The sequence below is a fragment of the Belonocnema kinseyi genome, chromosome 6 (assembly GCF_010883055.1).
Source record: "Belonocnema kinseyi isolate 2016_QV_RU_SX_M_011 chromosome 6, B_treatae_v1, whole genome shotgun sequence".
NCBI classification, from domain to species: domain Eukaryota; kingdom Metazoa; phylum Arthropoda; class Insecta; order Hymenoptera; family Cynipidae; genus Belonocnema; species Belonocnema kinseyi.
This window is the reverse complement of record NC_046662.1, coordinates 62,545,882-62,572,512: the sequence shown is the minus strand read 5'-3', so window position 1 is coordinate 62,572,512 and position 26,631 is coordinate 62,545,882. Positions and strand designations below refer to the sequence as shown.

At 26.7% G+C, this 26,631-nt stretch overlaps 1 protein-coding gene across 3 annotated transcripts in view; it reads right to left on the bottom strand.

Annotated features, from left to right (window-relative positions):
• LOC117174616 (serine proteinase stubble) overlaps positions 1 to 26,631 on the bottom strand; it is a 59,716-nt gene that overhangs the window by 25,832 nt on the left and 7,253 nt on the right. For all 3 annotated transcript variants that reach the window (XM_033363861.1, XM_033363864.1, XM_033363862.1), the window contains exon 2: positions 11,794 to 11,902. In XM_033363861.1, the coding sequence (XP_033219752.1) occupies positions 11,794 to 11,902 (109 nt within the window). The remainder of the gene's footprint in view (positions 1 to 11,793; positions 11,903 to 26,631) is intronic.

Sequence of the window (26,631 nt, the reverse complement as noted above, 5' to 3'; positions counted from 1 at the left end):
CAGGACTGTCACAAGAATCTAGTTATGATTTTGAAATTACAATTCTTTGTATCTCAACTCTTCATTTTTCCACGCCTCACTTTATTCAGTTTGTTTCATTTTTTTATAACTTGCCCTAATACCTAATTTCATCTCCATTTGAGCTCAATTCCGCGTAGAAAAGTGCAATAGTATAATGTCAGATGTGGCACAGATCTGCCTTTGTCAAAGCGAACTAGACGGTAATTAACCTAGAATTTTAAGCACCGAGAAAAAGCCAGGAATTTTTTTAAACCGAACATTTTATAAATTTGCTTTTACTTTGCAAAAACTATCGTCGCTTTCTTCGAAAAAAATTTTGAATCTGTAAAATGTTTAAAATAATTTTATATTCAGCTTTTCAAATTAATATTTTCTTTCTAAAATTAATTTTCTTTTTACATTTTATATTTAATAATTTAAAGCATGCGTTTAAAGCAATATTATTTCTATATTTGAGAACGAAAACTCTATTAAAATAAAATAAAATTTATTAGAATTTTCCACTTAAATCTTTATATTGGCGTAATAATGTTATAATTTAGGGATACTCTACAATTTCAAAAAAGTCGCTTTTATTGAAAAGTCTACTATTATATTTTTGGTTAAGAATTCATCTCTGTTAGTTAGAAATTCTACTGTTTGGTTGAAATTTTTTTTTTAAATTTACTAGCTGGTTTTAAATTGAATTATTTTATTAAAAATTCAACTATTTTTTTAAAGTAATCTTTTTTGGCCAAAAATTAAACCGTGTTGTTGACAAATTTATCTTTTACAAATTCATCTTTTTACAATGAAAATTCAGATTTTGCTATAAAAGTAATTTTTTTTTGGTGAAATATTGATCTTTTTCGGCTAAATCTTAATTTTTCTTAATTGAACAGTCCGTTATCAGATTTATGGTCTACAATTAATATATTTTTGCTAAAAATTTTACTATTTTGTTAAAAAAATTAATTATTCTAATAAAAATTCAACGTAAATTTGACGATTTGGTAGAAAAGTCCTATTTTCTAGCTATGAATTCTTTTTTTTGTGTGGAAAATTACTTCTTTTTATCAGAAGAAACTTTTTTCATATTTTTGGTCAAGAATTCATATATTTTTATTAAAATTTTTACTTTTTAGTTTCAAATTTAATTATTTCGTTACAAAAACCTACTACTTTCACGAAAAGTAATCTTTTTTTGTCGAGAATTAAACAGTTTTTTTTTTTTTTTTTGAAAACTCTTCTCCTCTGATTAAAAATTCAGATTTTCTTTGGAAAGTCAATTATTTTGTCATAAATTCCCCTTTTTGGGTCAAAAAGAAACTTTCTTCTGTAAAAGTAATTTTTATTTTTTTAAACTCAAATTATCTTTAAAGCATTTTACTTTTTAGCTAAATAACGAAACTCTTTTGTTAAGAGAGAAATTGTTTTTCAGTTAAAAGTTCAACTATTTTGTTAAAAATGTAATATATTTCGACTTAAAATTGTAGAAATATGGTACCTGCATTAATTTTATTTAAGTGAATTTAGGTATTCTATTTCCGTAAAAAAATCATAATATTTTTATTGTTTTAAGAGAATTTTGGACTGTCAAGTCTGAATCTGAAATCACTTTTTCAAAAACTGATATAAGTTCTTGCACAGCTGACGAGACAAATGTTTCGGTACGTTTTTGGGGTCGCTGAAACCGAATCTGGGGCTGCTTTGTCTTGTTTAGATCACATTTCATTCCTCACCATAAAAAATAACGATCTAGTCGAGTCAAACCAGCCCCGGATTCGGATTCAGCGACCCCAAAACCGGCTAGAAATGTTTCTCTCGCCTATATATTTCACCTGGGAGTTCTCAGGTGCCTAATTATATTTAAAATTTATATAATCAAGCAATTATTGTCGAATAATAATTATTATATAAATTTGAAATTTAACCGAGAAAAATGTATTTGTTGACCCGGAAAACCAGAAAGTAGCCTGTAATTTTCTCTTAAAATGTTTAGTGGATGTTTATTATTGCCTCGAGAGATTTCAGGAAAATTACGATGCATCTCGTGTAGCGTGTCGATTACATTGAATTGCAGCGACTGTAATGCTCGAATCTCTTTTTCACTTTGAGAAACAATGAAATCTGCACACTTTACAGTTACGCGCCCGCAATCGAGGAACAGAGACTTTCGAACAGGCTTCCGACATTTGTTCACTTAAGTGAGGGCCGAATGAGTTACACAATTCAATACATTCATTTGTGAAATCTCAACATTTTCTGTCGCGATAAAACGATTTTTAATTTAAGAGGAACTTTCATTTCCTTTCATTTTTTAACTCCAGATTGCGCAAAATCAGGGAAATCTCGATTTTAGCCCTATACTTAGGTATTTTAATTTATAAAGAGTAATTGCTCAGAGTGCCCATAACAACCGATAAAAGAAAATGTCCCACCTTCTTCCGATTTTTCCTGGTTTGAAAACATTTGTTGTGTTCATTGAAATTTTAAAAATCGAACTCTTAAAACTCTTTTGAGTTTTAAAATTTTATAATTGAACCTTCAATTTTACCATTTAAATTTTTTAAACGAAATGCCATTTAATTAAATTATGCTTAAATTTCTTTTTATTTAAATATTAAAAATACCGAATTTTCCCACCGTTAACCCAATAAAAATGCTAAAAGATACCAAAACGACCTCTTTCAATTCAGAAAAATAATTAATAACCAACATTTCCTTACTTCCAACTCAACAAAAATGCTCAAAACAAAAGATAGGCCTCTTCAAGTTTTTAAAAATTTGACAACTGAAATTTCCTCCTTCCAACTTCATAAAAAATGTTAAAAATAAAACATTATCCTCTTTTAATTCAGAAAAATATTAAAATGAAAAGGCCACTTTCAATTCAAAAAAATAACCAAAATTTCATCCATTCCAACTCTATAAAAATGTTTAAAAAAAAATGTTACTCTTTGAAATTGGGGAAAATTGCAATTGAATAAAAATAATAAAAAAAAATGACTTCCAATTCAAAAGCAATTGAAAACAAAAATGTTTTTCCTTTCAAATCAATGAAAAATATATAATTTTTCTCTACCAATGAAGGAAAAATATTGCATTAAAAGATTGCGATTAAAAAAATGCTAATGTAACAAATCAAATTATAGTGCTCAATGTTTAAATTGAGCACTGTGAAATTTTAACAATTCAAAGTTTTCTATTTAAAAAAATTAAGTTTCCAACTGTTTTGTTTTGAATAATTGATTTGTAATTGTTTATTTAAAATTAATAGTCTACTATTACTACAAATTCGAAAATTGTTTTTTTTTTTAAATTAAAAACATTTGAAATTGAATCAGTTAAAAATGCAATATTTTAGACTAAAATAATATTCAAATAGTATTTAAAATAAGACAAAAATGACTATTACGAATGTTATAATTAAAAATTGTTTTAAATTGAAAATCGTGTATAAAGTTTGAATCGAACAGATTCAGTTTTAAACGACATTAATTAAATGATAAAAAGACGAAATCTTTAAATTATTTAAATTGAAAATGTACGTTTAAAAAATGAAGAGCTAGAATGGAAAATGTGCAAAACAAAACACTATATATGTTTTGCTTCCTCATAGAGGGATGATTTTTTCTAACAAAAGGAAAAAGATGACTTTCAATATTTTTTAAGCTTATTTATTTTATTTATTACTTTAATTATAATTTTATTTATCTTATTACTTTATTATATTTTATTATTTTCTTTAACATTACTTTTTAAATTGCAGCAGTTTTGTATTTAAAATTAAAACAAAAGTTTTTTTATAGAAACAATTTTAACTGCTTATTTTAAAGTCGCTACTCGTTGATGAAGAATGGTCATCGAAAATTAATCAGTGGGACAATCTCCGCGTCTCGAAGACGCAAACAATCACATCCAATACAATACTGTTTCTGTTACATTTCCAATATTTAAAAATATCCTTTCATAACCAAGATAAATATTTGTTTTTATCATGAAAGTCTATCAAAAGTTCGTCAATAGATCACACTATGCGTCTCAAAAACGCGAAAAAATATATCACATACACTGCTGCTGTATTTCTAATATTAAGAAAGTTTTTCTGATGTTAAGAAAATAAACAAAGTAGTTTTTTTAATTTAAAAAATCGGTTTTTCTAGATTATAGAAGGTCCTGAAAGGTACGTCAATAGATCATTCGACGTGTCTCAAAGACGCAAACAAACATGTCAGATAGATTACTGTTGTATTCCTAACATGAGACTAAGTTTATCTTATATCAACAGAATCGAAATATTTTTTTGAGAGTTCATACAAGGTCATAAAAAAGAGTCATGCAAGGTCGATCGGTGCATCTCGAAGACGCGAACATATACACTAGATATCGTACTGTTGTATTCAAAACATAAAAATATTCAAAAAAGCAGTTTTCAAGATTTAGGCTACAATCCTCTCTCTTTAAGGAAGCAACTGTTGAGAGCTCGGGAAAAGCAAAAAATATTTTTATTTTTGGGTTTTTAAATACATAAAGATCGCTACTGATTAGGATGTTTGAAAGATTTGCACACGCCGATGACCGACTGTGACCCACTTGTATAGAAAACTGACCAGTCCGCCCACGTTTCTTTCCCTACGTTCGAACAGAATTCAAGGTAGGGTCAATGTCGTTCCGCGTTCCACACTACTGGACTTGTCATACGTACGTATACATACATTTAATTTGTGTGTATACACATTCACTTCCTTCTTTCGTTCTTCGACCCAGTGTTTCTCAAACATGTGCGAAATTTAAGGATCATTAACCCAAAATAAAAAAATATACTTATACTATAAGAATTTTTGTGTGCTTTAAAAAATTAAACTAAAAATGTTTTTTTTTACCATTCCGAGTAAAAAAAAGTGCCAATTCTTAACAAGATCTCAAATAAAGTACCGCGAATAAGACAAATCTGTTCACTCTAAATTTAATTCAGTCATAATTTGACTTGTTAATTGACACAGTATGCTTTACCTAAAAAATTAGTAATTTCTACTTACAAAATAGTCGTTTTAATAGATTAAGCAGTCAATATTGCTGACAGGATCAAATCGCCACTTTAAAGGACATAAGTGATTGAATAACACTTTGAAAGTTTCGGATCAGATCAATTTTTCTGAAAATATTTTTTTATTTAAAATTCAACTACTTGATTGAAAATTCAATTCATTTGGTAAAAATTCATTTGATGGATAAAAGTTAATTATTTTAGTTGAAAACTTATTTCTATGGTAGAAAATTGAAATATTTTGTTAAAAATTTGTTGTTTTTTGGGGAAAATTTTTTTTTTAACGGAATATTTAACTATTTCGATTTTTGGTAAAAAATTAAAGCATACGTTTGAAATTCTATATATTTTCTAGAAAATTTGTCTTAATTGGTAGAAAATAAATAAGTTTGGAGGTACATTCTTTTTGGTTGAATTCAACGCTTTTTTATTTAAAATTAAAATCTTTTTTAGTTGAAATACCAACTAAAACATTTTTATTGAAAATGCATATTTTTTATTGAGAGCTTCATTGATTGATTGAAAGTTTAACTGGTTTGTTAAAAAATCATTTTGTTGATTGAAGAATCATAATTTCAATTTGTTTGAAAATGTAACTATTTTGTTAGAAATCCGTTGTTTTAGTAGTTTGAAATAATTTCTTTAAATGAAAATTTTACAAATTTATTTTCTGCTTAAAATTGAACTTTCTTGGTTAAAAATTAAACTACTTGCTTGAAAATTTATCTTTCTGATGGAACATGAATTTTTTCGGTAGAAAATTTATTTATTTGTTTGAAAAGTAGTTGAATTTTTTCGTTTAAAATTAATTTTGTTTAGTTGAAAATTCATCTTTTTGGTTGAAATTTGAATAAGAACACTTTTTGGTTGAGAATTAGTCGTTTCATATCGAATATATTACTAGTCGGTTGAGAACTTAAGTGCTTTTTTGCAAAATAATTTTTTTTTACTAAAGATTCATGATTTCAGTTAAATATTCATCTCTTTGTGTGAATGTGTAATTATTTTGTAAATATTCGTTGTTCTTGTTATTTGAAAATAATGTTTATTTATTGAAAATTTAACTATCCTATTTTCGGTCGAATCTTGATTTTTTGTAGCCGGAAATTTAACTATTTTGTTAAAAATTCGTTTTTTTTATTATTGATCCGCTTTAGTTGAAGATTAGTCTTTTTGGCGGAAAATGTATTGTTTTTTTTTTAATTCAACTTCTTGGTTGAAAGTTAAACTGCTTTGTTAATTTTGTTATTGTTTATGATTCCTTATTATAGTTTTAAATTGATCTGCTTAGTTTAAAATGTAACTACTTTCTTCAAAATACGTTTTTTGTACATAGCATTTTATTGAAAATTTAGCATTCGTTTTGGCAGAAAATTGATCTTTTTAAAATAAAAATTCAAGAGATTGCATCATTTAAAATGACTGATTTTAGCAGTAAGTCAAATTGACTGCTTGAAAATTTAATTTTGACTGATTTCGCAGTGGCTGAATCCGGATTATTTGAATCAATCAAAATTAAATTCAAATCAGTCTTTTTTGATTGATTTAAATTTAGAGTATACTAAAGTCCTAAGTGTCCTTAAAATTTTCAAATCAGCCTATAGAGAGAACCCTCCTAATTTTTCTAACGAATTTTTAACCGATTCTTTTTTAATGCTGTGCTTTGCTTTGAAAAAAAACGAAATTTGCATATACTTATATATTTTTTAGTTTGTCCTTATATAAGGAATCGAACTTGTAAGGTTTATGTGGGGTGCACAAGATAATTTTTTTTTGCTAAAATAAAATTTCCTAATTTTTCTTACAAAATTTCTTTGTTGAGATTTGTTGAAACATATACCGGAAAAATAAGAAAATCATATTTTTAGAAAAAATAATTCTCTCTTTCTCAAAAACTAGCCTGCATAAGGCATTAGCAAACACTTTTTTCCAATATTTAAAGAAATAAACAACGTGGGATTATTTAGAATATAGTTTCTTTTTGTTTTCAAAATTTTCAAAACAATAATAAAAAATTTTTGCTACAAAACCACACCTTTCTTAGAAAACAATTTAAAGAAATGAGAAAAAATTTTTTATGGATAAAAATTGTTTTAAAACTTACTATAAACGTCTATAATTATCCCCTTGAAGCTATTCAGCAATAAAGTAAATTATATATTGTAAATTGTCATTAAATTTAAATAAATAATTTCAAATTATGATTTTGGAACATTTAAGACTGCTTTTTAAACTTTTTTAGTGTAAAATTATTTTAAAATATTTCTGAATAATTATTCCTTCAATTGTCGTTATTTCTCAAGTGCTTTTAGAAAAAAAATAAAGTTCTTTGATTTAACTAAAGAATTTGTAAAGTATAGTCCTATTGGATGTCAGTTTATGGGAAAGATATTTCTATCTTTGTAAAATATTTACCGAAAGTGGGGTGGTCAGTTTTTTTACTTTTGTGAGGATAAATGACTTATTTTAGCTAAAGGGAGTGTATCCATACAAAAAAGACCCCTTCTCATTGGTAAATATTGTTCGAAGTGAAAAAAATTTTTCCTATATACTTACCACCCAATAGGACAATAATTTTTCCATGTTTCAATCCTATAGGAAAAACAGTTTACGATAGATTTAATAAAAAATTTGACATTTTTCTTTATTTTGAGGCTTATTGTGGGTGTGCGAAAATAAGATATATTTTGTCACCTGTATCTTTTTATGGGAGATCCTTGTACCCCACTTCAACTTTTACACCCCCTTCGAATTCGGAAAAGGCATTAAATATTTTTTTACTCCGGCCTAATGTTCAGCTTTTTGTAAATAATTTTAAGGGTAAAACTTAACTAAGCCTGAACAATAAATTTGTTGACATCTGACGAAAGTTTATAATAGCCCCTTTCTGTTGAAGTAAATCAACAAAAATTAGATCAATCCATGTTTTTGTACAAAATGATTTTTTTCTACTTATTGTTCAAAAAACAAAAAACGTTTAAGCGTAACATCCGTTCATTTGAAAGTAAAAGCTGATAAATTTTCTCCAGTTCCTGCTTTTCATTCTGATCTTTCAAGTGCAACAAACGACATGCATGCCTTGGATTCATTAGCTTTGAGAAACGCTTTTTTACGTGTGAATTGACGCAGAAATGATATAGGTACAATATCAGGCCGTTTTTGCGTACCAATTCCAATAAAATCCGTTAGGCGCCCAAGCAAGGTTTCAAGAAAATCTGAGTTACAAGGAGAACGCCCATTGGGAAGAAGACCACTTGGTCTGCTGGATCTCAAGAGGAAGGTAATCATGCGTAAATTGCAGAAAAAGCAAAATGAATGTTAATGCATATACGACTCAGCCTCGCAAAATTCAGCAACTGTAATGAGGTTACAACGACATGAATACTTGAGTAATGATGGTACTTTGCTTTCAAAGAAGTTCTTTAATAATTTTAGTTTTACTTTCTTCGTGGAAACCTAACTTCAGAAGGAGTAGGTTGAAGATAAATGGTTTTAAAATGGTCTTTAGATAATAAATATAGATTTCTGTGAAAAAAGAAATGCCTTTGAAGCCGCTTGTTTTTGATATGATAAACTTGATTAATAGGTGAAGCAAAAATCATTTTTAGCGAAAAAACTAAGATTAAGCAAACTTTAATTTTTTACTATGATCGACCGGGATAATTGTGAGGTGGCAGTATTGAACTAGATAAGCAACAAAAATGGAAATATTTTAAAAGAGAGGACATTTTTACATTCTCATCATTTATGATTGAGAAAGTATTAGAATTGTTGGAAATTTGACATCACACTTTTTCAACAGATCTTCACGTTTCGAGACCCCTGAATCCGAAAATGAGGTTTTCACGATGGCGTCTGTCTGTCTGTCCGGCCGTCCGTAAACACGATAACTCTCGAAAAAATGAACGAATCAAATCCATCTTTGGCTCACTTTTTCTAGGTCCTAAAAGAAAGAACAAGTTCGTTAACCAGCCATTTTTGATAAAAATTCAAAAAGTGAGCGCATTTTGAAAATTTTTGAGACCACTTTTTTCTGAATTTGAAAATTCTATGTACGGATATTTATATTATTGAAAAGAAAAAACAATTTATCCTAATGACTTTTTTCGGTAAAAAAAAATTCTCAGAGTTATAGCGTTTTCAAATTTTTTTTAATTAACCGAAAATCAAAATTTGACGCCGAAAAACGCACGATATGAAAAAAAGTCAAGAAAAGAAAAACATTTCTTTTTGAAATCCCTACAAGATTATCATAAACAATTTTTGGATTTTCTTTAAAAATCGAAAATTCAAATTTTGATTGCACAAAAAATAATGGAGAATAAGAGTTAAGAATCACTTCTTGATAGAACGCGTACTTTTTGTTTTATTAGTGAAAAATGATGAAAAAAGTAAAATAAAAGAAAATGTGTTGAAAAACGACGAAAGTTACGAGGAAAAAAATCCAACAAAACCTGTTTACAAATGTCGGTCGGAATTCGAGCGCGCAGCGGGAGTGTCACGATGAGAATATGTACCTCTCAAAATCTACAGAGCTTTGAGAAACTTAATCTTTGACTATACTTAATTAAGTAGACAATTCAGAATATGAAGACGCATATAAATACTGCCATCTAAAAGAGAACTTTTTGATAAAGTTTTGTTCTAGCATTCCAAATGCAAAGAATAAATATCCGAGCGCGAGGTGTAATTATGTTCGAGCGCGAAGCGCGAGATTCAAACGTCGCGCGCCCTAGGCGCGCTCAAACTTGCGACTGCAGCGAGCCGCGCGCGCAGCGCGTGATAAGAATGGGCCCGCGAGGCGGGCAGATTTTTTTTGTAAAATTGAAATCACTATTTAAAGATAGAACAAATGTCTAGTCCCGACAGGAAATGTTGTTCAATTGAGTGCAAAAAGGTTTGATAAAAAAAGTTATCCAGGCTCGAGGAAATGAATGTGGAAGTTCAAAACCTCACAAGCTTTGAGAATTTTTTACTTTGACAAAGATTTCAAAGATTTCAAAGGAGTTCAAAAATATTTCAAAGATTTGAAAATATTTCACAATGGTTTCAGTATTTTCAAAAGATTTCAAATATTACACGAATATTTTAATAATTTAACAAAGATTTCAAAAATACTGTAAAGCCTCAACAAAGATTTTAAAGATTTCACAAATATTGTGAAACTTCAACGAAGATTTCAAAAAAATCAAAACATTTCACAAAGATTTCAATGATATCAATGAATTCACCAAGTTTAAGAAGATTTCACAGACTTTAAAACTATTTTAAAGATTACAAAAGGTTACACAAATATTTAAATTATTTCAATAGTTATGAAAAGGTTTCAAATATTAAATAATGATTTCCATGATTTGAAAATTTTTACAAAGGTTTAAAAAAGATTTACCGATTTCACAAAAAATTTTTATCATTTTACAAAGATTTTACATTTATTATAAATCTTTAGCAGAGATATAAAAGATTTTACAAATATTTTACAGCTTTAAAATAGATTTAAAAAATTTCCTACGGATTGAAAAAATCTGAAAAGGTTTCAATGACATTGATGTCTTCACAAAGATTTAAAAGGATCTTCGATATTCTTGAAATATTTCAAAGATTAAATCAGAATTTCACCGATTTATGATGATTAAAATATATTTCGCGGTTTTTGAAAGTATATAAAATATTTCAATTTTTTCACAATAATTTGACTTAAAAATGATTTGAAATGTTTACAAAGGTCTCAAAATATTTCGCAGGATTTAAAAATATTTCAATGGTTTCACATAGATTTAAGTAATTTCACAAAGATTACACTATTAATTTAAATCTTTAACAAAGATTTTAAAGATTTCCCAAAGATTAAAAAAATTCTAAAAGATTTCAATGATATATATAACTTCGCAAAGATTTAAAAAGATTTTCGGGATTTTCGAAATGTTTGGAAGATTAGATAATGATTTCAATGATTTAAAATCGTTTTAAAAGGTTTGAAAATAATTCGCAGATTTTAAACATAGTTAAATCATTTTAGAAAGATTTTAAAGATTTTACAAAGATTTTACTAATAATTTAAAGCTTTGACGAAGATTTCAAAGATTTCACAATTATTGTAGAGCTTTTACGAACTTTTCAAAGATTACAAATAAATTTAAAAAGATTTTAATGATATCAAAGAATTCACAAAGATTTTAAAAGATTTTCGAGATTTTTGAAGTCTTTCAAAGATTTTACAAAAGTTTTTAAGATTTCAATAGTTTTACAAATATTTCAGAAATATTTCAAATTCAAACAAAATTTCACAATTGCTTCTTCATTTTCGAAACATTTCACAAAATTTCAATAATTTCAAAGATTTTTTAAAAACTTCAAGAGATTTCAAGTATTTCACAAAGATTTAAAGAATGTTTCTAATGAAAGTGTGCTGACTTTTTCTTTCCTTTATTGATACAATTTTAGGAGGTATTTCACTTAACTAATTATAAGCAAAAAGTTTTTATTAAAATGATGTAAAAAGATACTAAAGAAGACTTTCTCTCGAAGGTACTAAATATCCGCAGACTCTATTCATAAAAATTAATGATTTATAACCAGTATAATAATAATAATAAATATGGGCAGAACACATGCTAGATTCCTATTCTTTATGAGGAAAGAACATAATTGTATGTATGTTTTCCACGCTCGCTGAGTGCAAGAAAAATAATTTAATTAAATTCATGAAAAAGCCTGTTTGCAACTTGAAATTTGCAACTTACCTCCAGATAAGAATTGTGGAATGTACAATGGGCTGGCTGTGATTGTTGCGAGTAGCAGAACGTTACAGATGTGGATGGCTGCCCAGACGTGCCTGCGTCGGTCTCTCATCTGCAACGGATGAAAAAGAGAGTTGAATGAAAACGATATCAGTTAACCAACAATGAATTGTAAAATTTAATTTACAATTGTAATTCAAATAATCAGTTAAAATTTTTAATTGTCTGATCTTTATTTGATCCCACGACCATAACAACGTGAGGTATGGTAGAATTAACATTTCTGACAAGCTTCCCACAGGATGGTCGAATAACCGTTTGTCCACTGTAAAAAAGTATTATTCCAGGGTTAATTTCAGGTATTAAAATAAGACTCAGAAAAACAGTTTCGTGTGGTACTAAAAAGAGACCACTGGTGGAAATCCAGAGTTTTAGATTGAAAATAACAGCATGTAGTTATGCTATTCAAAAACAGGAAACGCAAAAAAATGATACAGTGAAAAAAGAAATTTTCAGTTTTTATAGTGTTATATTTCAGGCTTTTTTATACTTACTATTTTTGCCCAGGCCAATCTGATCATTCATTTTTAAACAGGTCTGTGAATAATTATTTCATTCGTGACTTCACAACGCGAATTTGTAATTTAAACCGGGTTTAAGAAACTATATATGAAGCACAGATGATACCGCAGAAGATGACTCAGTATTTTTGATTAATTAACTGCCAATAGGTCTTTTAATTCAAAATTCTCTTAGGAAATATTATAGTACTAGCCAAAAAACACAATTTTTTTCCTTTGTTTATTTTTTATTTATTTTTAATATCAAGCTGTAGGGTAGAAGTACCTGTGACCACGTGTTCCCCATTGATAGACATTCAAAAAATATTTTTATATTTTAAGTACACGGAAACAAAATTGAACTGTTTTACGGATTGAAACGTTTAAACATTAATATTTTGATTCAAATCGAAGAATTTCAATTTGAATTGTTCTATATGGTGCAATTTCATACGAAAACACCATGAATAAAAAAATAGTCAAAATTAATACATTTTCCAGGAGAAATGCATGTTTCACTAATCTATTCTCATAATCAAAACGGATATTTTTACATCTACTTAATACATCCTCAGGTAGTTTCCAGACATTTTATATCATTTTCCACCATATTGTTTTTGTTATTAATTTTTAATTATTAGTTTATGTTTAAAGAAAATTCGAACTTTGTTTTCAATTTTAAAAATTCGAAAAATTCGACCTAAGATTCGGTTTCAGCGACCCAAATACTTGGCCTGATTTTCATTTTCTTTTCCGCAATATATTTCTCTTCTGTAATATGTTTCTGTACCGCAATATTTTTCTATTCCGTAATATTTTTCTCTCCCAGAATATTGTTCACTTCTGTAATATTTTTCTCTCCCGGAACATTTTTCTCTTCTGTAATATTTTTCTCTTCCGGAAAATTTCTTCTTCCGGAATATACTTTTCTTCTGTAATATTTGGCTTTCCCGAAATATTTTTCCTTCTGTAATATTTTTCTCTTTCAGAATATTCTTCTCCTCTGCAATATTTTTCTGTTCCGGAATATTCTTCTCTTCTGCAATATTTTTCTCTTCCGGAATACTCTTCTCTTCTGTAATATTTTTCTCTTCCGGAATATTTTTCTCTTCTCGAATATTCTTCTCTTCTGTAATATTTTTCTCTTCCGGAAAATTTTTTCTTCCGGAATATACTTTTCTTCTGTAATATTTGGCTTTCCCGAAATATTTTTCCTTCTGTAATATTTTTCTCTTTCAGAATATTCTTCTCCTCTGCAATATTTTTCTGTTCCGGAAATATTTTTTCTTCTGAAATATTTTTCTCTTCCGGAATACTCTTCTCTTCTGTGATATTTTTCTCTTCCGGAATATTTTTCTCTTCCGGAATATTCTTCTCTTCTGTAATATTTTTCTTTCCAGAAATATTTTTTCTTCTGTAATATTTTTCTCTTCCAGAATATTCTTTTTTTCTGCAATATTTTTCTCTCCCGGAATACTCTTCTCTTCTGCGATATTTTTCTCTTGCGAAATATTCTTCTCTTCAATATTTTTCTCTTCCGGAATATTTTTATCTTCCTTTTCTTTTTTCAGCCTAATCTCATTTCCCCAACAGAAATCGCAGCAATGTATGCATGAGGACAAACAGGGATTGTCAGAGTTCTGCCTAGACCAAATCCAAAATCCTTTTCGATCAGAAAATTTTCCATTCCAACATTTATTCCGAGTCGACAAAACTAACAGTGTGAGAACTCGCGCTTAAATTACTTGGAATTCGAAAGAATTCGAGAGGAATTTTAAAGAACTTTTAATACATTGCTGCGTTTCCTGTTGGAGAAATGAAGTTAGGTAGAGGAAAGAGAAGGAAGAGCAAAAAATTTTCCAAAAGAGAAAAATATTACAGAAGAGGAAAGTATACCGGAAGAGAAAATTAAAATCCGACAAAGTGTGCCAGGAGAGAATACACAACAATAAATTGATCCTAAAAAATTGAATAATTGAGTGATTGGGTCGGTTTATTGGTAATTTAACCGAAAGTAAAAATATCCGCTATTTTATAAACTACCCGATAGTTTGCCGGTATTTTGGTCTAATGACCATCCTGATAATCGCAAATCATAGTATTTTACCTTATTGTTCAAAAATAAATTTATTAATAATTGTTAAAGCAGCATAAAATAATTCTTGTTCATTATAATTAAAAATAAAGCGTCGTTAGCTAGGGAAGTATATTAAATAATAATTTCATGGTCTTTTCTCTTCAATGTCAAATCTAAGTGCCATGACTGTTTGCTGAGCGAAACAAAAAGTATGAATTCTTACTTTTGACTTTCCTGAAGCATGACTATTACTATAATTCTCGTAGGAACGAATCGGCCAACGAAGAAGAGGTCGTTGCACGGATCCGGGAAGAAGATCATTTAACAAGATTGGTTATCCTACCACTTGGCACATCGAACTACCCGAGGAACTACCTGCGAAATTCCCTCAGTTGGCAACTCGTTGGAATCGGACTGCGCGAGAAAGGGAAAAGAAACGGCATTTAGCTGAATACTCGAACTTCACGTGACCCGCGAGGGGGAAACAACTCTTGTAATCCGCTGAAACGCTAGGTTATCTCAACTTGTAATCAGGCGTGATCTGTATAATCTAGGACAATACGGCTTAATCCACTTGTAATCCAGCGCAATCCAATTCTAGTCCGAAGTAATCCAGGTCTATTCGAGACTATAAATTTTAATCCAGATTAATCTATATATAATCCAGAGTAATCCACTTGTAATGCAGATAATTTAATGTAATTTTGGTAATCCAAGTTATTAATTAGTGATCTAGTGTAATCTAGGTAACAACTTTGTGTTTTTGGTTAAAAACTTAACTATTTGGTGAAACATTCATCTACTTTGTGGAAAATTTATGTTGTTGAAAATTCTTTTCTTTTTTAGTTGCAAATGAATATTTTTTGTCTAAAGTAAGTCTTTATAGTCGAAAATTAAGGTTCTTCGTAGAAAATTTTTCTATTTTTTATTGAAAGTCGAACTACTTAAAAAAAAAAATGAAAAATAATTTGTCTTAAATAAAAAGTTAACTATTCTATTTTTTTGCTTTAAATTTATTTTTTTAAATAAGAAATCAATTATTTCACTATTATTAATAATTAAAATTATTCTCCTTGCTTGCGAATATATCTTTTTCTTTCAAAATTCTTTTTTTTTTTGTTGAACATTAATTTTGTTTAAACTGAAAATTTAACTATTCACTATATGCACTTAGAAATGTATTTCTCTAAATTGAAAATTCAACCGTTCCGTTAAAAATTCTTGTACACTGTTAAAAATCCGTTTTTTTTTAAAGTAAATTAATCTGCATGCTTGAAAATGTATAGTGTTAATTGGGAATTAAATTAATTTGGTAAAAGAGAAACTATTTTTTGAAAATTATTTTTTTTTATTCAAAATTATTTTTTTTATTCGAAATTATTTTTTTTATTCAAAATTAATGTTTTAACTGTAAATGTAACTATTCTATTTTGGTTGTCAATTGATATTTTCTTGAAAACAATTAAACTATTAAGTTTAAAATGAAATATCTTTCGTTAAAAATCAGTCCTTTTTGGTAGAAAATTAATCTTCTTGGTGGAGAATTCTTTTTTTTTGTGGAAAGTCGAAATAATTTTTTAAAAATTGGAAATTATTTACTTTAACTAAAAATTTAACTATTCTATTTTTTATTGTAAATTGAATTCATTCAGTTGAAAAATCAATTATTTGACTATTATTAATAATTGAAATTATTCTCTTTGCTTGAGAACATATCATTTTGGTTAAAAATTATTTTTTATTTCGTTTGAAATTAATTTTTTTATCAGAAAATTGAACCATTCAGAATGAATTTAAACATTTATCTTTTTGAATTGAAAATTCAATCATTTGTTGAATGATCCTGTATATTGTTAAGAATCCATTTTTTTCTAGAAAATGAATCTTCTTACATGGAAATTTATATGTTTGCTTGGGAATTAAATTAATTTAGTAAGAAAGTAAATATTATTTGAAAATTCTATTTTTCATTGTTTAATAATAATTTTTTTAGCTGTAAATTGAAATATTTTTTTGTAAATAAATATTTTCCAGATTAAAATTCAACTATGTGGCTGGCCATTATGTATTCTGATATAAATTTGTAATTTTTCGTAGAAAATTAATCTTTCTGATAAAAAATCCATTTTTTTTTTAGGAAAGTAGATCTACCTTTTTTAAATGAAAAATTATTTTCAATCGATTTCAAATAATATTTTTTAAGTGAAAATTCAACTATTTGGTTGAAAATTATTGTTTTTTTTTTTTAAATAAATTTGTATTTTTTGGTAGAAAATTAAACTTCTTGGTTGAAAATTAGTTTTTTTTTATTTCAATATTTTTATGATTGCCTTAGAGTGAAAATTGAACTATACCATTTCTTCTTGTAAATTAATCTTATTCAGTAAAAAAAATAATTTATTTTGTAAAAATTTCTTGTATTTTATTGAAAATATGTATTTTTTGGTAGAGGATTACTCTTCTGGCTTGAGAAGGTATCTTTTGCGTAAAAAATAATTATTAGTTGAAAATTAATTTTTAGTTGAAAATTAATTTTTTAACTGGAAATTTGACTATTTGGTTAAAAATTGATCTTTATTATTTAAAAAATGTAACTACATATTTAATTATAAACTCTTTTATTTTGTTGCTAACACGTCCTTTTTAGTAAAAAATCAAGTATATGTGTTCTATATGTTAAAAATGCACTTGTTGTTGTTGAAAATTTAACTATTTTATTGAAAATGTGCTTTTTTAGCTTGATTTTTTACTTGAAAACTCAACAATTTAGTATAAAAGGAAACTATTTGGTTACAAGTAGACATGCTTGATAAAAATTCCTATTTTTGCGTTAAAAATTCAAGTGTTCCTAGAAAATTCGTCTATCTAGCTTAAAAGTTCAACTATTTTCTAGAAAAGTAAACTATTTGAATTAAAGTAATTTTTTTTTACTTTATATTTTTCTTATAAAATTCAACTAGATTGGTTGCAGATTTGATTAAAAATTGATCTTATTTGGTTAAAAGTTGAACTTGCGAATACAATATTTTTCAAAGATTCATCTCTTGGTTTAAAAATTGAACTATTTGGTTGAAAATGAGTTTTTTTGGGTTAAAAAATAATGTTGAAATCTTATTTTTATTAGCTGAAAATTGACCCATTATGTTGAAAATTCGTCTTCCTTGATCAAAAATTAACTGTATTAATGAAAATTCCTAATTTCCGGTTTAAAAGTCAATTGTTTTTAAGTAAAACTATTTTTACAGCTTGAAAACCTAATTCTTGTTTTAAAAACTCGTCTTTTTAAATAGAGAAAAATTATAATTATTTAAATTATTACCGTAATTTAATAAATTTATCTTGGTTGGAAATGACCTTTTTTGTTAAAAATTTAACTTTTTTCGTTGAAAATTCAACTGTTTTTGATTGCATTTCAATCTTTTTTGTGTTGTAAATTCGAACCTTCCGTTGAAAAAACTTCTTTATAGGTTGAGAATTTAACTATTTGATTAGGAATGAAAATTTTTTTGTTAAAATTTCAATTATATTGTTGAAAATATATCAATTTTATTAAAGTAATATTCTTTGTTTTAAAATTCAACTGCTTTGATGAAAAGATGTCCTTTTGTATTTAAAAACTCATCTTATATGGAAGAAAATTAACTTTTTAAATTAAAAATTCACCTGTTTTAGAAAAAATTCACCTTTTTCAATTGAATATGTAACTATTTGGTTGAAAGTTTAACTATTTTGTTGACAATTCGTACCTTTTGCTTAAAAGTTTAACTATTTTGTTTTTAAAGCATATTTTGATTAAAAATTAATTTTTTAAATAAAAATCAAGATACTTTTAAAATTCAAGATGAAACCCAATAGTCCTTCCATAGGTCGCGAAATACTATTCATTTTTTATCCCAAAGTGCTTTTATGACAAAATTCTTTGCTCCCCTTTTTATTTAAAAAACATTCATTCACCATGTTTAGGAATCCCTCTGGAGTAAACTTCTGTTATTCTTGAAATAGTTGAATCAGTCATCAGGGGAGAGAAATACATTTTTCCGACAGAAAATACATTTTTATTTCTATTTTTTGAAAGAGAGAGAAAAGAAATAAAGACCGAAGAGGAGCAGTGACAACTTTTAATGGCGCAGTATTCCCTCGAAATCAATTTTTTATTTATGAACGATAAAATTTTTTCCATTATTTTAGATCCGAAACTTTTTTTCATCGATGCAAAGAACCAGTTTTTTACTAAACCCTCAAAATCGCTGGGGGTTTGAAAACAAATCTTTTATTTAAATTTCACTAAGTTCAATTGTTTAAGGCATGGATATCAGACATAAAAAGTTATTATCGAGGAAAGAAGTTAAAGCGAGTTATCGCGAGGTAATGTGTATTTTAAATGTCGGGGGTGTTTTCCAAAAAATAGTCATTTTTTTAGACCTTTATAACTTTTTACCTTATTAAGCTATTTCAGATTTTATCTGACTTTAATGGGCTCAAAAGTCCTCTTTTGAAAGCCACCGGAAAATCAAACTAATAGCAGCGTTTTTCTTGATAATATTAAAAGTCGATTTCCTTAAAAACGGCGCAATTTTTTTACACAATTATATTATATCATGTATAGATTTTTTATGAAAATTTTGCATTTTTCTTACAAACAGCGACTGATTCGATAAACTGCTAAACAAATGTTCTTACTTTGAAAAGTTCTAAAAAAATATATAATTTTCACAGAAAATAATTCCTTGGGCTGCAGGATTTAAAATAATATATTGGATAAAATAAAGACATTTTATTTATTGAATTGGGCTTTATCTTCTCAGTTGAATTTTCAAAATATATAGAGGCCAAGCCATGTTTGTGGCCATAAGGATTTTTTTTTGCAAAATGAAATGAAATTAAATTAAATTGAATTTAATTCAAAAAGAAAAAATCTGTTAACGAAAAATAACTAGTTTAGCACAAGAAATTTTATTAAATTATTTAAATTTTGTATTCAATAAACTTAAGTATCAGTCGCAAAAGAGAAAATTTGTATTTGAAGGTGTAAATTCTTTCTAAAAGGACATTCTACTAATCTACTAATTAAAATTCAAGTCACTGAACTGAAAAATCCATTGGAATGACTCACAATTGACTTTTAACGGGGGAATAGGTTCCTATCTCCCTTTTACATGGTTAATTAATTATAAGGACATTTCTGGATAAAAATCTTCATAATGTATCTTTGAGACGATACAACTGAAAAATTCTCTTTTTTTAAATTTGTTTCCTTCAATTTTAACATGAGTGACTTTTTATAATTAGTCATGTTTAATTAATTTTTATTCACCTTTTTCAAGTCACTTTTTAGTCAAAGGTTTTTGAGAGTCATTTTTGAGTCAATTTTTTTTAGGTCAGGTGTTAGATCCTTTTTTAAGAAAAAGTCACTTTTATTAGGGAACAGACCTCTTCAGTTAATTTAATCCATTTCATTATATCTTCTAAATAAAAGAATTAAAATTAAGTTATGTATGTATGAAATCTACAGTAATATAATATGGTACGAAAACGTTATTCAATATCTGACTTCAAATTTTTTCCACTATTAGTATCTTTTTTCTTTTTTAAATAATTCTTTTTAAATAATAATTGTTGAAGATTCATATTCTTTATTGAAAAATCCTCTTCTTGCGTTGACAATTGAAGTATTTTCGTGGAAAATTGACTTTTTGTTTGAATTTATATTTTTAATGTTGAAAAGTCAACATGAAATATTTGTTGGATGACAATTCAACTTTCTTTTAAATCTGTCTTTGCTTTGAAATTTTATTCGTTTTGGGAGAAATTTCATCTTTCTTGGAGAAAAATGCAACTGTTTGTTTAAAAATTAATCTTCTCTGCTTGAGGATTCAAATATTTCATTTAAAAACTTTGGTTAAAAACATTGTTAAGAAATCATGTTTTGTTAAAGAATGATATTTTTTAATTGAAAATTGAACAACATGGATAAAATTTAAATTACTTCGTTGAACATTAATTTTTCTGAATGAAGTTTTATCTTCTTGGATGAAAATTTTAGCTATCTTTTTGTTAAAAATTCATTGTTTTTTGGTTTGAAATTAATTTTTTAAACTGGAAGTGTAACTCTAAAATCTTTTTAATTGATCTTTTTTTTCAAAAATTCTCCTTTTTTAGTAGAAAAATAATCTTCTTAATTTGAATTTTTTTAGATAAATATTCAACATTTTCTGGTTTAAAATTCAATTTTCGTACAGAAAATTCTTCTTGTGGTTTGATGGTTTCAACAATTTAGATGTTCTTTTTTTCTTTTGTGTCTAAAAAATATTTATTTGTTGAAAATTCGTCTTTTTCGCTTAATATTAAAAAAAAAAATTATTTTGTGGTTTAAATATCAGCTATCACAATTTTTGTCGATAATAATCTTTTTAGAATGACAATTTAACTAGTTTGTTTAAAATTTTATTATTTTGTTGAAAGTTCTAGTATTTTGTTAAAAAGTAATCTTTTACGGTTCAAGCTTTTTTTGTATAAAAGAAATAAATAAATCAATTTTTTAATTTTTATTTGAAAAATTGTTTTATTTCGTTTATAAAAGATCATGTGTCAAGGAAAAATTGATCAAATCCTATACAATTTCACATTAATCTACATTATATTTATTTTAAATATCATTTCAAAAAGTAAATGATACAATTCATAAATAAACAATAAAAAAACTTTTCAATAATTTATGTAACTTAAAAATATTTTTAATTGATATTTTTTCGTAAAAAATTCTCCTTTGTCGGTAGAAACTGAATTTTTTTAGGTAAAAATGCAACAGTTTAGTTGAAGATTAATTTTTTGCTAAAAATTCAGGTAGCAGGGACAAAATTAATCCTAAATGTATGAATTGAATAATTTATTGTCTAATTATTTCGTAAATATTTATTATATACGCAAAAATATTTATTTTAGTCTTAACCTGCAAAATATTTGATATGTGAAATACTAAAAATTGCCATTAGTTTCCATTCCCATATCTTATTGTTTTTGAAAATAAAACAAAAAACATCGAGAGGGGTGGGGGAAATACTTTTTTTTTTCATGTGAGTGTGGGGGGGGGGGTCTTTGAGAGGGTCCATAATCCGTTAATCCGTTAAGTGATTTGAGTACGGCCCCTAAGTAGTAAGTAATCTCGGAAATCAGTCAAGGTTCCGTTTTTGGCCTAAATAATTCCCTCCACTCTATATCTATACCGATAGGAACCGTTACGGTTCTCCAAGCCTCCTAATTTCAGAAACCGGAGAACGGAACCCTAGGTGCCCTTGAGAAATGCCTTGTAACGTTAGCGCCAGTGAACGAGGTCTTTTTTTAATTTCCAGTGGGCGTTACCAACTTGTCGACGGTCAGGATGAAATAGGGTAGTAAATATTTGACTTTATCCCGATTACAGTTAGTTTCACACGATGAAACTTACATCTTTCTATATATAATCCGAGATTTAATCTCTAAATCCATATTAGGAGAAGTTTGAAAATCTCAGCAAAATTTTTTTTTTATTGGTACAGAGTGCATATTGCAGATGAATGTTTTGTTTACATTGATCCAGAGTTTTGAATTTTGCAGGCAAAAAATGTGCGAATTTCCTTGATCCTTTCTGTGGCCGATGATAAATTTTAAAGTGCAAAATAACTATTTTTGTTTTAGCTTAATAACAAAAGAGTAGTGAAGTGACATCTCTGAAACTAAACAACAATCATAATAACATATTAACTTTATGATAAATTAATATTTCTGAATCTAAAATCTTCTATTCTGCACAGAAAGGATTAAAGAAATCCGTATATTTTTCGCAGAGTTTTTAAAATTTATTTTCAGGGACTGTAATTTCAGGGAATTGTAGCGTTCTTGAATGTTCGTAAGGAAATGTACTTTTAATCTTTCATTTGTCAGGAAATAAATGATGATCGGTTAAAATTTGCTAAAGCTTTGGATAGGCAAAACCCTCATCTACAACATGTACTTTGTCTCATGTTAGTAGGTCTAATTTACTTATTTTTTGATTAGGAATAAGTTGTTAAAGAAACATAATTTAATAATCCTTTTTATATTTTCTAATAGTTTTTGAGAATTAATTACGAAAGTTTACAGTTTTTTCAAGTTATATTATTAGTTTATACGGTTGCATTAATAATTGTTATCAATGACCAATACAATATTCAAAATTCTAGTAGTGCAGACAATTTATATTTTTTAAACAAAACACAGTATTATGTTTTAAAGTGTAATTTAGTATCCCGTTGACTGAAAATAACTTTTAGTCAAGTAAGATAACTAATTATTAAAAATTTATGCTAGCATAATATCCTAATGGTTAAAAAAATTTGTTAAAAGTCGGATAAGTAAAGGGATTTTAGTAGTAGCATGTAAGTCATACAAAAAAAAATTTCAGGAAAGCAAAAATTATTTCTTAAAAATTGAAATATTAAGACTAATATACTTTGATACAATCGTTCGTAGAAAATTAAATTGGACTTTTTATTGTAACTTTATTAATTCGTGAAGAGTAAAAAAAATTTTTTATAAAATAATTGTAAAACTCATAGGACAAGATTTAATAGACAATTTCTTAAGAAACAAGAATTAATTTTTCAAATGTTGGATCAAACGGCGCTATTCGTCTTTACACACATCGCAGTTTTAAGCTATTAAAAAATAAAAAACTTGCTTACAAAAATGTATGATGAAATTTTAGATTTTTGAAATTTAGAGCCAACAAAATGTGTTTTGAAACAGTTACCCTGATAATTATAATATTCTTATATTTATAATTCTATATCTTTTTTTCAGTCGCATCCGCGTGTCGGTTATATTTATAGTTCAAAATGTATTCATTGGATCGAAATTGCACAATTTTGTTAAAGTTATAATTTATGATTGAAAATTGAACTGATTTATGTCAAATTCGTCTGTTTGGATTTAATATTCAACTATTTTGATCAAAAATGAATTTTTTGTTGAAAAATAATACATCGACGTTTAAAAGTCAACTGAAATTCTTTTTGGTTTTAAATTTAACTTTTTGCCAAATATTTGCTTATTTCTTATCTTTAAAATTAATTTTTTAAACTGAAAATGTTACTCGTTACTGGTTAAAACTTTGTCTTTTTTTGTTAAAAGTTGAATCACTCAGTTGAAAAATTATTTTTTGGTTGCAAATCGATAATTTTAGTTGAAAATTCACTATTTAGTTAAAAATACATCTTTCCAGGTAGTGATTTGCATTATTTGATTGGAAATTAAACTATTTGGTTAAAAATGTAATTATTTTCTTAAAAATTCGTATATTTGGACAGATAATTTGTTTGAAAATTAATCTTTTTTCGTTGAATTCGGCTGTTATTTATTGGAAATTAAAACCTTTTTTGCTTGAAAATTAAATTACTTGGATTTTTAAAATGAATTTTTTTCGGTCAATATTCATATCTTTGGTTGGAAATTTAACTATTTCGTTGAAAATTCGTCTTTTTAGCGGGAAAATAATATTTTCGTATTGTAAATTCATCTGCTTTGTAGAAAACTCGTATTTATTGATGATCTTATTTTTAGATAAAAGTTGAACTACTTTGTTAAACATTAATTTTTTTCGTTTGAAGATTCACAATTTTAGTTGAAAGTGTATCTCTTTGGTTAAAAAGTGGACTTTTTTGGTTAAAGTTTAATCTTTTTTTCTTGAAAATTTAATTATTCTATTTAAAATTGAATTATGTCTTTTTTGAAAGTTTAATTTTGTAGTCAAAAATTCAATTATTTTCTTGAACGTATAATTAATATATAATTAAACTTATAATTATTTTCTTAAATTTTTTTTTAATTTTCTTGTCTTTTTGTTTTGCGGCCACCCCACGTATGTAAATTTACCGAAATTAAGAAATTGCACGGAACATTGATTTTATCGATTTACTTTCACTGCCTGACTAGGGAAAGCAAATTGCATTTTTTATGCATATTTAATCAAGTAAATCACCAGTTTAATTTGAAGCCTGGAAATTTATTCTTCCTCTTATAATTTATTCTGCTCGGATCTAAAAAATAAGATAAACAAGTTATCTTCTTAGTAAAAAAGGGAAATATTTTATTTTAATGCAAGAGTGTAAACTCAATAATAAATGATAATTGAATTCCATTTATTTTAGAAATAATTATATATTCATGAGTGGTGTTAATTATACATTAATAAAAGAATATGCAGTTAAGTTATAACAATTGCATAATATTACAGCTTTGAGACTTTTTAAAATTAATATTCTTCAATCTTGTTCTCTGAGGTGGTTCTGATTAATTAAAATTGTAGTCAAGTGGCCGTGCTTGTTGAGGAATACATTTTTTATTCAGAAAAAAATCTATCTTTAATCATTTTTTGAAAGTTCAGAATTTATTGTATCAGTTCTACAACACTTTTTGTAAATATTTCGTAAACTGGTCTTAAATTTTTTAAATTATAAAGCAGCAAAAAAACTTTGGTTCAATTTTTTTTAATAATGTTAAGGATATAGGACCAGACAAAGTTCATTAGCAATTTATATTTAGGTTCCCAATTTTATAACTGGATATAAAGTTGGGTGTGAATATATGTTTGTTTCAATTTTTATAGTTAAAAATAAGAAATAGATTTTTTATATTGTTATAAAAAATTGAGACTAGGAAAACGTTCCTTATTGTTTTTCACGGCACCTCTTTACTTTTATGTATTTTCCGAATTTTTGTGCAAATTGTTTTAAATTTGATCAACTGGATATCATATTTTGTGGGAAGGTAGGTTGGTTAATAAAATGTTTTAAAATAATTTCGGGGTTATTCTCACATGGACTAAATTTTCAAAAAACGTAATGATATTCCGTATTCCAAAAGAGATGACTATCCTTTTTTTGAAAAAGTATTTGCAATTTTATCAATAATAAGCTTTCTGCTCTAAAAATCAGTAGAATCTTTTTTTTTTAAATCTCTGCAGTTGCGGAAAAAATTCCCATTATTTATGCCCCAATTCTGTCCCTTAGATTAAGACAGATAAGAGTGATGCACATTCTACTTTGGTGAAAATAAGGATAGTATTACTTTCTCTACAGTGAAGTTCAGTCTCTAATAATTAATGTTCCAATTTTCATACATTACTCTAAATAACTTAAGGTTGAAAGAATAGTTCACCTAAATAATATATCCATAAACAATTCTATCCATTCTTATAAACAATCAGTAATAAATATTACATAAATTGCCATTGCTAGAGTCTACAACAATAAAAAAGTTTGAAATACAAACGTTGCAGAATTTACGCAATGAAAAATTTAAATAAATCATATGATACGTTTCTAAATATCAAGTTGAGTGAACCCTGAATTGTTAATACTTTCGAAAAAAGGTAAACTTTACAAGCATCAGCAGCTTTTTCATTTATCAATACTTTAAAACTTCTGTAACTAGCTGCTTGTTATGACACGTGCTTGTAAATCTCAGATTTCCAGCAATCATGAAACTGGCAAACTTTTCTAATTTTCAAACTTACGCTGCTTACTTTTTGTGAAAGTAAAATGATATTTGTTACACGTCGTTTAGCAGCTGTCAAAAGAAATGTGCCAAGGTGTTTTCAATTATTTTATTCGCAATTTATCCTAGTATCTTTTAAGCTGTTTTGGATGCGTTTTAACTTACGTGGAGCGAGAGGTTTGATGCAGTTTTCCTCTCCCCTGGCCAAACAGCCAAAAAAATGTGACTACTTCTGATAAAGTCGGATGCAGCCGCGAACTATTACTATTTGTGATTAAATTCATACAGTGATTCTAAGCCGACTTTAGTAAGAGAAATTTTCAACAGGCATTGTATAATAGGTTTTTAACCACCGCGTTACAAGACTTAAATGGACAACCTAACATGTTTATAATAACAATAATAGTAATAATAATAAATATATATATTAAATATTAATAATATATAACAATATAATATTTTAGTATAATATAATTGTATAATAATAATAAAAAATTTATTATGATTTCTATAATAATAAAAACATAATATAGTAACCGAATTTGCAGCCAAAAATACTCTCAACAGAGAGAAAGTTGAGTAATTTTTAACAAAAATTGGGAAATAAATGTGATAAAAAAAAATTATTGTATATGTACCATATTGAAGTCAATATGAAAGGCTTGAGATTTTAAGTAAAAAAAAAAAACAATT